The 13,433-nt window shown below is 39.5% G+C and overlaps 2 protein-coding genes across 12 annotated transcripts in view; one reads left to right on the forward strand and one right to left on the reverse strand.

Moving 5' to 3' along the window:
* ESF1 (ESF1 nucleolar pre-rRNA processing protein homolog) overlaps window positions 1–9,314 on the reverse strand; it is a 61,569-nt gene extending 52,255 nt beyond the window's left edge. For all 3 annotated transcript variants that reach the window (XR_014832823.1, XR_014832824.1, XM_001926068.7), the window contains exons 1-3: window positions 9,279–9,314; window positions 7,500–8,178; window positions 232–644 (exon numbers count right to left, since the gene is read on the reverse strand). Coding sequence is in view for 1 of the 3 variants with exons in the window: in XM_001926068.7 (XP_001926103.4) it covers window positions 232–644; window positions 7,500–8,136 (1,050 nt within the window). In the remaining 2 variants the exon portion in view is untranslated. The remainder of the gene's footprint in view (window positions 1–231; window positions 645–7,499; window positions 8,179–9,278) is intronic.
* A 127-nt stretch (window positions 9,315–9,441) lies between these two features.
* The window catches only part of NDUFAF5 (NADH:ubiquinone oxidoreductase complex assembly factor 5), a 28,818-nt gene continuing 24,826 nt past the window's right edge, over window positions 9,442–13,433 (forward strand). For 7 of the 9 annotated variants that reach the window (XR_014832828.1, XR_014832830.1, XR_014832829.1 and 4 more), the window contains exons 1-3: window positions 9,442–9,691; window positions 10,853–10,893; window positions 12,255–12,318. Coding sequence is in view for 3 of the 9 variants with exons in the window: in XM_003134261.6 (XP_003134309.4) it covers window positions 9,470–9,691; window positions 10,853–10,893; window positions 12,255–12,318 (327 nt within the window). In the remaining 6 variants the exon portion in view is untranslated. The remainder of the gene's footprint in view (window positions 9,692–10,852; window positions 10,894–12,254; window positions 12,319–13,433) is intronic. The other 2 variants (XM_085004523.1, XM_013985086.3) reach the window with 1 other exon arrangement.

Consider the following 13,433-nt stretch of genomic DNA (forward strand, 5'->3'; position numbering starts at 1 on the left):
AATAAGCATTTTGTAAAAATTTCATGTGACTTTTAATTATTTACATAGAAGTTCACCCCTACCTGCTTGGATAGACATCTAATATGTATAGGTACATTCTATACAGAATCATCAAGAATACTATTTACCAATAAAGCTTTCCTTATTAATTTAATGACATCAATCCTACGATTCACTACAGCTACTTGTACTGTACTCTTGGCAAATAATCTTATTGATTCAAAAGGTCACCTCATCAGCCCGGGGAGCGTCTTTATCTAATTCTCTCCAAGCATGTTCAAAACCAGATTCCTCTGGAAGTAAATCTGCCATATCTTCTTCATCTTCGGAACTAGTTTCTATATTTCCTTTGCCTCTTGCAAGATCAGGGCCACTGTCACTCTCATCCTCCTCCTCACTACCCTCATCTTCATCCTCACTATCCTCATCTTCATCCTCCTCCTCTTCGTTTTCGTTTCCATCATCGTCATCATCATCACCATCAACATCAGCTCCATCAATGCCTGTACTTTCATCTTCAGATTCTTCATCACCTATTTCACTAGCACTTTCTGAATCTTCCTCCAGAGCATCTTGATCAAACACTTCACCATCTGTTGAGTTTTCAGGACCATCACTGTCTCTTGACATTATGCATGGAACCACTGCAAAAAGGTCAAAGGAGGGAGAAATTACGAAAATGTAAACACTGAATTACATAGAATCGAAGTTATTTTGACTCCAACATCAGTAAAAATATAATATCTATGAAACTGGCTAAAGGAAAAATATAAATTCAGCAAAATTCATACCTAGCCAAGTTATTTAAGGACATCTTAATATATACCCAGTTCACACAAATAAATTCATACACTTGTTCAATATTTATGTAGTGTCTGCTCTGTGCTAGGTACTCAATTCTACTACTATTGGCAAAAGAGAAGCTATCAATGCCCTTGATAAGCTTCCAGTCAAGTGAAGAGGACAGCTGGAAACTGATCAAATAAAGTCAAATCAATACACATAAAAAAATGAAATTATAACTAGGATAAGTGCCAAGAAGGAATGTTATGAGATGCTATGACAGCAAAAAATAGAGGTCTATAGAGTGATAAATGAGTTGCCACTTGAAGGATGAAAAGAAATGAAGTAGTCAGGGTTAGACTAATAAATGAGGGAAATGTTCCAAATAGCAAGAAAAGCCTATGTAAAGATTCATTAACAGAAAAAAGCTGGCAAGCATATCTGGATTACACATAGCCAGGAGTCAAGTAGAAACTGAAACTGAAGAGCTAGGTAGGTTTTACACTATCCACAAATCATGTAGAAGGTTTGAATTTTGTCATAAAAGCAGCGAAAAGACATTGCTGTTTTCAGAAGGAGGGATATCACCAAATTTACATATTGAAATTTCCTTGACTATGCTGTGGAAAACTTAACTGGAGGGAGTCGAGACAATGTGAAGAGAGAATTAAAAGGGAAGTACAGTACTCCTGGCAAGAAATGAAGGTAGCACTAAGTTGGTAGCACTAAACGATATAGTGAGTCACTTTTGACTTTCCAAGTCAGGAGGTAAAACCAACAATAATCAGTGATGGGGCTTGATGTGGGGGCATTAGGAATTTTGGATGTGTCAGAAATGAATCCTAAGCTTCTTGGCTTGTAGAGTGAGCTAGCCAGCTAGATGGACAGAGAGAAAAACCAAACAAGTTTGTTTGGTGGAAGAAGATCATTAACTCAGTTTTGGATGTGTTGAATTTGAAGTGTCACTGAGTTATCTAAGAAGAGACATAAAGAAAGCCTTTGGCTGTATGAGTACACAGCTCAGAGAAGTCTGGGCTGGAGATAAAATGTACCACTCATTCATGTGCAGTATAACAGAAATCGTGATATGGATGAGATCACCTATGAAGAGAGTGAAATAATAGTTATAAATTTTCTACTAAATGTTGAACTTTGCAACCGACTGATGGTTAGCAATATAAAAGAGTGAAAAGATTGTTTTCACTTAAATTGGATTTTTTATTTTAGCCCTCACAACTCTGAAGGGGGTCAATTCCTATTTCTAAAAAATCACATGCTTCTATTTACTATGTGTCTGTGTATGTGCAGATATAGCTTCTCTTAAACATATATATTTTTCAAGGCGCCCCTGCAGCATATGAAAGCTCCTGGGCCAAGGATCAAACCCATGCCACGGCATCAGTTCAAGCTGCTGCAGTGACAACGCCAGATCTTTAACCCACTGCACCACAAGGGAACTCCGTTTTTTTGGTTTGTTTGTTTTTCATTTTTAAGATGGAGCTTTTGTTTCTGCTGATTCAAAGGCTTTAAGCTTGGAGAATTAAAAACAAATCTAAAAGTTTAAGAAATGGGAGTTCCCGTCGTGGCGCAGTGGTTAACGAATCTGACTAGGAACCATGAGGTTGCGGGTTCGGTCCCTGCCCTTGCTCAGTGGGTTAACGATCTCCGGTGTTGCCGTGAGCTGTGGCGTAGGTTGCAGACGCGGCTCGGATCCCGCGTTGCTGTGGCTCTGGCGTAGGCTGGTGGCTACAGCTCCGATTGGACCCCTAGCCTGGGAACCTCCATATGCTGCGGGAGCGGCCCAAGAAATAGCAACAACAACAACAACAACAAAAGACAAAAAGACAAAAAGACAAAAAAAAAAAAGTTTAAGAAATGGAACGAAACTGGAACTTAGTTTTTCTTTTGGTCTTAAAATCTTATAATAGTTATTCACTGACCAAATATTGAGTACTACATACAAAGAACTGAGCTGGGGGCAATGAAAAGGGAGGTGATTTGGAACATGATCCCATATACTTCACGACCTCATAGACAAAAAAGAAACCGTTTACTGATTTATGCAACCATGTTCTAAAGCACCAGGGAGGGAAACATTTCAACTTGCCTACAGGGAGGGATTTATAAAAAGAAGGCTTCACAAAGATGCCATCTGACCTGAGACTAAATGAAAAGGAGTTTTGTTAAGAGGAAAAGTAGGAAATGGATTTTTATTTTAATATCACAAGGGACTGGGGAGTAATAAAAGATAACTAACCAGTAGATGTGAAAAAGCCAAAAAAAAAAAAAAAAAAAAAGCATTATTATAAGTTCTACACATGGGATCAGAAAAAATATCACAATACTGAAAGAAAGTTACAATCAGATAAGCATCAGAATTCACTTTTAAGCAACATGCTTAAAATAACACCTTGGGGACCTACCACTGCAATATTTCTCCTGCATCAGTAATTATCATACAATTTTCATGATTTTTGCATATCACTATTTTTCACTAAGCTGATTTAAAATTTTTTTTAATATTTTTTAAATTAAAAATATTAGCTTTGTTCTAACAATATCCCTGAAGACAAAGATGTGATATGGTGAGTACATTTTTTTCCTAAGATACTGAAATACAGAACTTTAATATAAAAAAAAGTTTGAGTATCACCTGACATATGACATCTTTTCACATATGACAATGGTACACATATCATATTTTGGGTTGTATAATAAATTGATACATGGGAGGCCTAAAGAGACCTAGTATTTTATTCAGAATACTTATTCACTAAGCATTTGCTCAGAGCTCACCTTGTACAAAGTCTTATTCTAAACAGTGTGGGAATACAAAAAATAAGTAACTGCTTCTATTCCTAGATGGTACTGCTCTAGTAGTGATTGTAAACACTACTATTCACCTACTTTTTAAATCATTTTTATTTTTCCATTATAGTTAATTTACAATATTCACCTACTTTTAAAAAATGCTTTATCTTTTCCCTCTGATTATAAAAATGAATGCTTATTGAGAAAGAATTAGGAAAATATGGGTTAATGAAGAAAATAAAGATCACTAAGAATTTTTCATTCAGATACAACTGGGTGGTTATTTCAGTACATAACTCCCGAAATTTGTTTTCTATGATATGCCTACAAATTTATTTGTAAGTAGCTGGTTGTACCATTTATTCTATTTTGTAACCTACTTTTAAAACTTCATGTCACAGACATGTTTGAATATGTTATAACATAATCTCCTAATGATTTGTTACCTTTTTTTTAAATTTCAGAAATTATGGTACAATGCATATTCTTTGCACACATGTCCAATTATTTACTTAAAATAAACTACTGGGTGTGCAAGCGCTGGGCATCAACACTTTTAAATGGCATGTAAGGAAGTTCCCTTTATGGCTCATTGGTTAACGAACCTGACTAGGATACATGAGGATGCGGGTTTGATCCCTGGCTTTGCTCTGTGGGTTAAGGATCTGGTGTTGCCATGAGATGTGATGTAGGTTACAGACTCAACTTGGATCCTGTGTTGCTGTGGTTATAGCATAGGCCAGCAACTGTAGCTCTGATTCTACCCCTAGCCTGGGAACTTCCATATGCTGTGGGTACAGCCCTAATAAGCAAAATAAATAAACAAACAAATAAATAAATAAAATGGCATGTAATATCAAACTGCAACATCTCACATCACTTTTACCTTATAGCACTTAAAAAGTCCCTGTATGTAGTAGTTGCTGAAATGATAACTGATGAATGAACAAAAGACAGTTCTACGTTCAGTCACTTAATCTCTACTTACAGATAATGCTTCTTCTAGACTACAGAACCAATATAAATTACAGCAAGCAACATGGTAAGGTTGAAAAATTCAAAGACTTGAGTTACAGGTCCAGCCCTGTGTATCCTCATGTAAATCACTTTAATCTTGTTTTCTAATTAATACATCCTGATTTCTCATGGTTATTGAGAAAATAAAATTTTAAAAGATATGTCAAAAGATTCTGTAAAATCAGTCCAAAGGATTTTATGGATATGCTATATTAATTCAGTGCCCTAAATCTAGTGAAATTTAAAGGATGCTACATAAACTTAACTCACAAACTTAGCATCAAATGCTGCTGTTCCTATTCTGATCTTATTATACACTTTCAGTAACCAAACTCTTATCCCTTTCTCCCTATATCTCAGTTTGTTGCCTGGTTCCATTATAAATGGAATGGGATCTCACTCCCGATCCCCCAAGTCCCTGCCACTTAGAATTCTGTACATTGCCTGATACTTCCTACCTTCCTGATGTGAAGGCCTTCCCTGATGCTGACCCTCCTTAGGTCCTGTAATCACAACCAGCCTTGGTCTGGCTCATCTAAACACCAACTTTGAGTAACACCAACACTCAAAATTTCCTGCTGGCAGAGGTGACATTAACTCTGGGGAGAGGGAGGTGCATCAGTGGCATGTGGAATTTCTCAGGCCAGGGACTGAATCATAGGCAGTGACCCAAGTCCTTGCAGTGACAATTTGGGGTCCTTAACCCACGGTGCCACAAGAGAACTCCCTACAAAATTTTAATAAGCTTAGAAAACTTGTAAACACAAACTAGAATCAGATGTTTCTGACTTAATTTCAAACAACCATTTCTAGCTTTATTATTTACCACCCTCTTCAGAGACTTTATTATCTAATCAAATGGGAGCACTGACCTCCTCTGAAAGCCCAACCCTATCCTTGCTCAAAAACCTCTTTCCAGACAGAATACCCTGGATTCCAAAATTTAAGTCTTTCAAACTCCAATCAAAATAGCACTTCACTTGGTGTTCCCTTCGTGGCTCAGCAATTGACGAAACCCAACTAGGATCCATGAGAATGTAGGTTCGATACCTGGCCTCGATCATTGGGTTAAGGATCCACTGTTGCTGTGAGCTTTGGTCGCAGACATGGGTTGGATCCCGAGTTGCTATGGCTGTGGCACAGGCTGGCTGCTGAAACTCCAAGTGGACCCCTTGCCTGGGAACTTCCATATGCCATGGGTGTGGCCCTCAAAAAGCAAAAAAGAAAAAAAACCAAAATAGTACTTCACCTATGAATTTTATTGATTACTGTATTTTGAGTGACCTCTTCCTCCAAATTCTCTGAGCCCTATTCTTCTATGGCAGTTAAAATTATTCTATTTTGTATTATGGTTCTGATTAATTTCTTACACTTTGCATCTGCATCGTCCAGTAAGGTAGCCAGCAGCCACATGTGGTACTTGAGCACTTGAGATATGGCTTGTTCAACTTGAGACTGGTATGAAAATAGAATGTAGGAGTTCCCGTCGTGGCGCAGTGGTTAACGAATCCGACTAGGAACCATGAGGTTGCGGGTTCGGTCCCTGCCCTTGCTCAGTGGGTTAACGATCCGGCGTTGCCGTGAGCTGTGGTGTAGGTTGCAGACGCGGCTCGGATCCCACGTTGCTGTGGCTCTGGCGTAGGCCAGTGGCTACAGCTCCGATTCGACCCCTAGCCTGGGAACCTCCATATGCCGCGGGAGCGGCCCAAGAAATAGCAACAACAACAACAACAAAGGACAAAAAGACAAAAAAAAAAAAAAAAATAGAATGTAAAATTTCCCATTGTTTTTTATTTTATTACATAGTAAAATAATTTTTGACATATTAAATACATTATTAAAATTAATTTCATCTGTTTTTTTTTTCTTTTTTTCTTTCTAGAGCCTCACCTGAGGCATATAGAAGTTCCCAGGCTAGGAGCCGAACAGGAGCTGTAACTATTGGCCTACGCCACTGCCACAGCAACGTGGGATCCAAGCCACATCTGTGACCTACACCACGGCTCACCGCACTGCCAGATCCTTAGCTCACTGAGCAAGGCCAGAAATGAAACCTGCATCCTCATGGATCCCAGTTGGGATCGTTAACTGGTGAGCCATGAAGGGAACTCACTCACCTGTTTCTTTTTACTTCTTCATGTGTCCACCAGAAAATTCAAAATTGTATATTTCTACTGGATTGTGCTGCTTTAGACCATTACTATTGCACAGGGTTTAGCAAGCTATTATTTGCAAAAGGTGACCTACCTTTTCAAGGGCTGAAATTAAGGCCAAACGCCAATCACCAAGCCATATACCCTGCAGGAACACTGGGTCTGCCCAGGGGAATAGAACCTGTTCCTCCCTCAAAGGTGCTATCCTCACCAAACTATGAGCTCTGGAAGCTCTGTGTGTCCAGAGAGCATATGTTTTTTTCTAATTTGTACAGGCATCATATAAACTAGCAGTAGCCCTGATATAAGAGGAATCATGTCTTAATGTTCTATCTACCACATATTAGTTACTAAAAGTAGTTGAATAAATGAAGGAATGAATGAGCACCCAACTCTACTTATCTTCTTCAGACACAAACTCTGCTTATCCTGTGATAAGACCATGTAACACTTTATCTGGCTAGAGAATAGTTGCCACTAGTTCCCACCACGAATCAAAATCACTGTTTAGCTTCAGACTCAAATTTTGATCTCTCTTCTAGTCATTATGGCACCAAATAAAAAATTAATTATCATATGGTGTTTTTCCTTTCATAGCTTTATACTTCCAAAAAAGCATTTGGTCACTCCAATGATACTATGAAAATACTTATTACGTATATTTCTTTTTTAAAAAAGACCAGTATAAAAATAAGTACTGTAATACCAAAGAATCCTTAGTTCTTTACAACCAACCTGATTGCATTTCTCTTTTTGTCTTAGAATACTTGACTTTGGGAGATGGAACAATTTCTGCGGTGCCAGAGCCGACTGTCCTTAGTTTTCCTTTGGTAAATGAGTCTGTGCTATGTTGAACAATGTTTTTTTCCCCTTTTGTACTTTTTTGTGTAAATTTTTTGCTATTTTTCTTGGGGCTTATTGAATCCATCTTGTTAGATTTGCATGGTGTTTTCTTTTCCTGAATTCTCTCAGAGTTATCTAAATCATTCTTATTTCCAAAATCCTTTTGATTAATTTTCTTGGTTTCTTTTTTTTTCTCAACAAAGTTTTTTGTTTCTACTTCACTTTTAGTCTGGTTTTTCTTCTTCTTTATTTTCTTTTGACTCAATACTTTATTATTTTCATCAGAGAGATCTGAATCAGAATCTGAAAGTTCATAAAAACGTTTCAAGTCCTCTGTAGTGCTATGGTTGATAGGGCGTCCTCTTTTATCCACAGCATAATTCAATTTGAACTTTTTGTCATGAAACATTGCTCGAAATCTCTTGTCAATTTTGACTTTTCGTTCCTTTTCTGGCATTTCCCAAAATCTTGGGTCCTTTGTAACCCGCCTAAACCGCTGGTCATTCATTATTTCTTGTTTGGATGCCATTTTTAAATAGCTGACTGGGCAAATGCTTGAAGAAACCAAATACTACAAAAAAAAAAAAAAAAGTAATGAAGGGTTAGTAATAGAATTAAATGAGAAGCTTTGGGAAAAATCAATTCACAATACTATATTCTAAGTTAAATGTAAATCATTCATTTCCCAAACTTATCCTGAGTTACAGGCAGAAAAAAGCCCTATCAATATCTTCTTTTGAACAGAGATCATTTGGAGAAATAAACTTCAGGCAAAACCAAGCAGAAGTCCAGGGCTTTATGGAAAGGGGTAAATGATTACTAGACAAATGCATTTACTTAGATTCCCATATTTCTATTTGTATACCTGTATGTGTTACAAGCAAAAAGATAAGGTAATTAAAATATTCCCAAGTCTCAGTTGTTCTCATTTATTTCTTCATACTGTGGTCCGTTCCCTCTATTAATTTTTACCTCATTCTACTCAGAACAGCCTTTACTTCTAAAGGCTGGTCTCCTAACTAAACAGACCAAAAATCAATTCAGGTTTAGCTCACAAAACTCCCTCTTTATATACGATCACCCTTCATGAATGAGGTAAAGCCTCTCTCTAGCTAGTTAAATACAAGATAGCAGTGTTTTGTTTTAAAAGCAAGGCATGATTATAAAACTGTAATCTTCTCCCCCCCTTAAATTTGAAAACAACTTATTACACAATAAGGGAAATAAGAGATTTCAGTGATGCTCTTATACACTTAAACATTTAACCCTCCGAGCAGTCTCACGGGGTAGGTACCATTTCATTCAAATGCTAGAGGTAATGCAAGCACTTGATCATCGGTCCAGTGTTCGAAAAGAGGATGGCGACCTGACCTCACTTTCAACGTCCGCTCTCATCTCCATGACTACCATTCCCTTCCACCTACCCTCCTAACGCGGGTAACACCAGAGTGACCTCGAAACTAGGCTCTCTGTCCCAACTCCGATACCTCAGGGAGGCGGTTTTGGGCTAAAGTCCCTCAACAGGACTCGGAGGAAAAGCAAGAAAAGCTCGAAAAATAAGGTCGGTAAGGCAAGGGGAAAGGGCGCGGGCCTCACGAATCAGAAAGAGACCCTATTAGAGACTGGTTCTCTCCCCTCTACAGCCTTTTTTTGGAACCCGACCCCACTCACCTCCTCCGAACCTTCTCCGGGACTCACGCGGATCTCACACCCATAATGCTCCGCGTGACGCGCCGCCGTAATGGCACGCGAACTGGGCCAAACTACTTCCGTTTTCGCTCCGCGTAGCTCTCCAAAGTCTTTGCCTTAGCCTCAGAGCATGCGCACCGCAAGTGCGCCAGCCAATTGCGTAGCCGCGGGAGATGCTGCAACTGACTCGGCTCCGGCTTTGGTGGCGGCTATCTCCAGCGGTGGGGGTCCCCGCGAAGAATCTCGGCCTCAGGAAGGTGGCCTCCGGCGTGTCTTCCCGGGGCAGCACCTCGCCCAGAGCCCTAAACATCTTTGATCGAGATTTGAAGAGGAAACAGAAGAACTGGGCGGCCCGACAGCCCGAGCCGATGAAGTTTGACTATCTGAAGGAGGAGGTGGGTTGGCGGGGTGGCGGGGTGGGGTGGGAGTGAGGGGCGAGGATTGGCTTCGGATCTCGGAGCTTCGGCCGGGCTCCAACAGCCCCCTCCTCACCGTGTGACCTTGAGCAGCCGCCCTGCTTGTCTGGGCCTCTGTTGTAGTCAGGCTGGGGCCGGGTGCCTGTCTTTGTAAGTTGCTTTTCATTCATTCGTTACCCTCGGCAGGTAGTGTTTGAGATACAGGTATGGCCAGGGCAAAGTAAGACCGCTGCCCTCATGAGATTTCATTCTTGTAGGAGGCGAGATAGTGACCCCAAAATGCAATTTCAGCCACAGAAGTAAGGCCAGATGATAAAATGAAGTGATAAAGTGACTTGGATGGTCTGGGAAGGCCACTCAAGCAGACGAAGTGAGGAGGAATTAACCATCTGGGATCTGGAGGGAGAAGCCTATAGGCAAAGGGAAAGACAAACCCGGAGCCCCTGAGGCTGAAAGGACCTTGTTGAGGCCTCCAGGGAAGCTCCTGTGGAAGGTCTGGGAGGGCCCAGGTTGTGAGGGCTTTAATGGGTAAGAACTTTGGATTTCTCCTCTATCTGAACTTTCCATTCACTATGGCAATTTCTAATGACATGGAGCTATTGAGCACTTGAAATGTCCCTTTGACATGTGTGGTAAGTGTAAAAATACACTGGATTTCAGTGACTTAATATGAAAAAGAGATGTAAAATTTTTCATTAATATCTTTCTATACTGATTACATGTTGAAATTCTGATTTTGATATATTGGGTTAAGTATGTTAAAATTAATTTCTTTACTCTTTTTAAAATGGCTACTAGAGGAGTTCCCATTGTGGCTCAGTGGTAATGAACCTGACTAGTATTCATGAGGGTGTGGGTTAGATCCCTGGCCTTGCTCAGTGGATTAAGGAAATGGCGTTGCTGTGGCTGTAGTGTAGGCTGGCAGCTACAGCTCCGATTTGACCCCTAGCCTGGGAACCTCCAAATGCCCCAAATACGGCTCTAAAAAAAGAAAGAAAAGAAAGAGGGATAAAGGGAAGTATTTAACTTGTTGAAACATAAATAACATATGGATTTTTTAAATACTGGAAAAAGAGTTACTTCTCTATTAAATCTACTCACGTTTACTTGTGTACATCTTTGCCTCTTGTAATCTGTTAGGTTGGAAGCCGGATTGCAGACCGTGTGTATGATATAACCAGGTAAGTGATGATTGTCGTAATAAAATATAGTCCCCTTTTGACTGGAGACTTGAGAAATTAAATGCTGAGAGCTTGATATCTGGCATGGTAGAATCTAGATGAATTTATTACCAGGATTAGTGATTTTAATCACTCTTAGGTTTCTCCTTTTTTAAAATGTCTGGGAGAGCAAGTGTTTTCTTCTTTGTTGCCTACAAAAAGAATGACAACTCAGCCTCTCTCCAAGACTGGATGACTATTCTACTTGTTTTGGTCAAAAACAGTTGCTTCAGAAATGGATATAAAGAACTGACGTGTGGAGTTCTCTTGTGTGCAGCGAGTTAAAGGATCCAGCATTGTCACTGCAGCAACTTGGGTGTTTGCTGTGGCACAGATTCAGTCCTGGGCCCAGGAACTTCCACATGCCTTGAGTGTGGGGGGAAAAAAAAAAAAAAATTGACAGCTGAATTTTAAGATATACTAAATATAGCTTTAAAAGTTTAAAATTAATAACAGGATCTTTTATCTAAGTCAAAAGAGTCTCCCTAGATTTGTTCTCCAATAAAGTTATATGAGACTTTGGCATTTTATCATAGGCATTATAAATAGCAATAATGGTCTTGTAACAATTACATAGAGGCAGATTTGAGAAAAGAACACATTCATCAAGTATTAACTTTTTTGGAGTTTCCTGGGGCCTAGAAGTTAGGGATCCAGCTTTGTCACTGTTGTGTCTTGGGTCACTGCTGTGTTGTTGCAACTTCAATCCCTGGCCCAGGAACTTCTACATGCCACGGGCATAACCAAAAGAAAAAAAATAACTTCTTTCATTCTTTATCTGGGTGTGTCATCAAATGAAAATACCCTCACTAAATCTTTTCTTCCATCCATGTCATGGAGCAGCCTTAAGGACAGCCACTTGGTTGTGAGGTCCTATGAATGGCCAGGCCAGACACTTGTTCTATGTGGTGTGTTCCCTGATAGATATACCTTGTGAGGCAAAGCATCAAAGGCAGATGATAGAATTTTTTGGAAATGTATGTTCACTAAAATTAGTGAATTAGAATGAATTAGAACAATTACCTTTTGGAGTTCCTGCTGTTGTGCAGCAGGTTAAGGACCTGGCATTGTCTCTGTAGCAGCTCGGGTTGTTGCTGAGGTGCAGATTTGATCCCCGGTACAGTGGGTTAAGGATCCAACATTGCCGCAGCTGTGGAATAGGTCACAGTTGCAGCTCAGATTTGATCCCTGGCACAGGAACTTCTGTATGCTGCGGGTATGGGGCGGCCCCCCAAAAAAGAAAAAAGGAAATTAGCTTTTAATAATTATTTTATAGACTGTGTTATTATAGACAAAGCATAATTTCTGTGTCTGTTTTTCAGAGATTTCCCCCTTGCTTTGGATGTTGGTTGTGGAAGAGGTTACATAGCACAACGTTTAAATAAGGTATAGTTATTCAATGATGTAATGCACTTTGAGAAATAAAGTTGGCTAATTTTAAGGAAAGGTGTTCCTAATCAGTTTATATCATATTTAGATTTCGTTTATATCAGATTGGCTAGTTTGGTTGTTTTTTCTTTTTTTGTCTTTTGTCCTTTTTAGGGCCACACCTGCAGCATATGGCTGTTCTCAGGCTAGGGGTCTAATCGGAGCTGTGGCCACCAGCCTACGCCAGAGCCACAGCAACACAAGATCCGAGCCACATCTTCGACCTACACCACAGCTCACGGCAACGCCAGATCTTTAACCCACTGAGTGAGGCCAGGGATTGAACCCGCAACCTCATGGCTCCTAGTTGGATTCATTTCTGCTGCATCACAACTGGAACTCCGTTTTTTTTTTTTTTTTTTTTTTTAAGTGATAGAACCAATGGTTATTTTGTGTCCACTCTTAAGTATTTTTTCTTCAATGATGTTTTTCTTTGAATCCATTTTATACAGTGTCCCTACTGATATTCAAGTCTATATATGACACTTTGCCCTTTATTCCCACCATGTTCAAACATTTTTGATAATTCACAATGAAAAACCCCTATTGACATTTATTTGGAAAACATAATTAAGCAATTTCTGTGTGATTAAATAAAGTAGTCTTTATGAATGTTTATTTATTTTACTTTTTACGTTTTTATTTTTATTTATTTATTTTTTTGTCTTTTTTAGGGCCGCACCTGCGGCATATGGAGGTTCCCAGGCTAGGGGTCTAATCAAAGCTACAGCTGCCAGCTTACACCACAGCCAAAGCAACGCCGGATCCTTAACCTACTGAGTGAGGCTGGGGATCAAACCCTCAACCTCATGGTTCCTAGTCAGATTCTTTTCTGCTGCACCATGATGGGAACTCCTCATTTTATTTTTTGTCTTATGATTCAGACCAAAAACCATTAATTTATTATTTTAGCCTTTCTATATAGGACACTGTTCTGGACACAGATTAAAGTAGGATTTTTGTATGAAGTCTACTTAGGAAAAACATACACTAGGGCTGGGCTGGGGAGAGGGGCATATGTGAGCCTCCCAAAACACTATTGATAATAGCAAATGCCAGGGAAATGGTATAGT

This window comes from Sus scrofa, chromosome 17 (assembly GCF_054392235.1).
Source record: "Sus scrofa isolate SSC_HxYL_T2T_F1_AM1 chromosome 17, Sscrofa_HxYL_maternal_Yorkshire_Landrace_v2.0, whole genome shotgun sequence".
NCBI classification, from domain to species: domain Eukaryota; kingdom Metazoa; phylum Chordata; class Mammalia; order Artiodactyla; family Suidae; genus Sus; species Sus scrofa.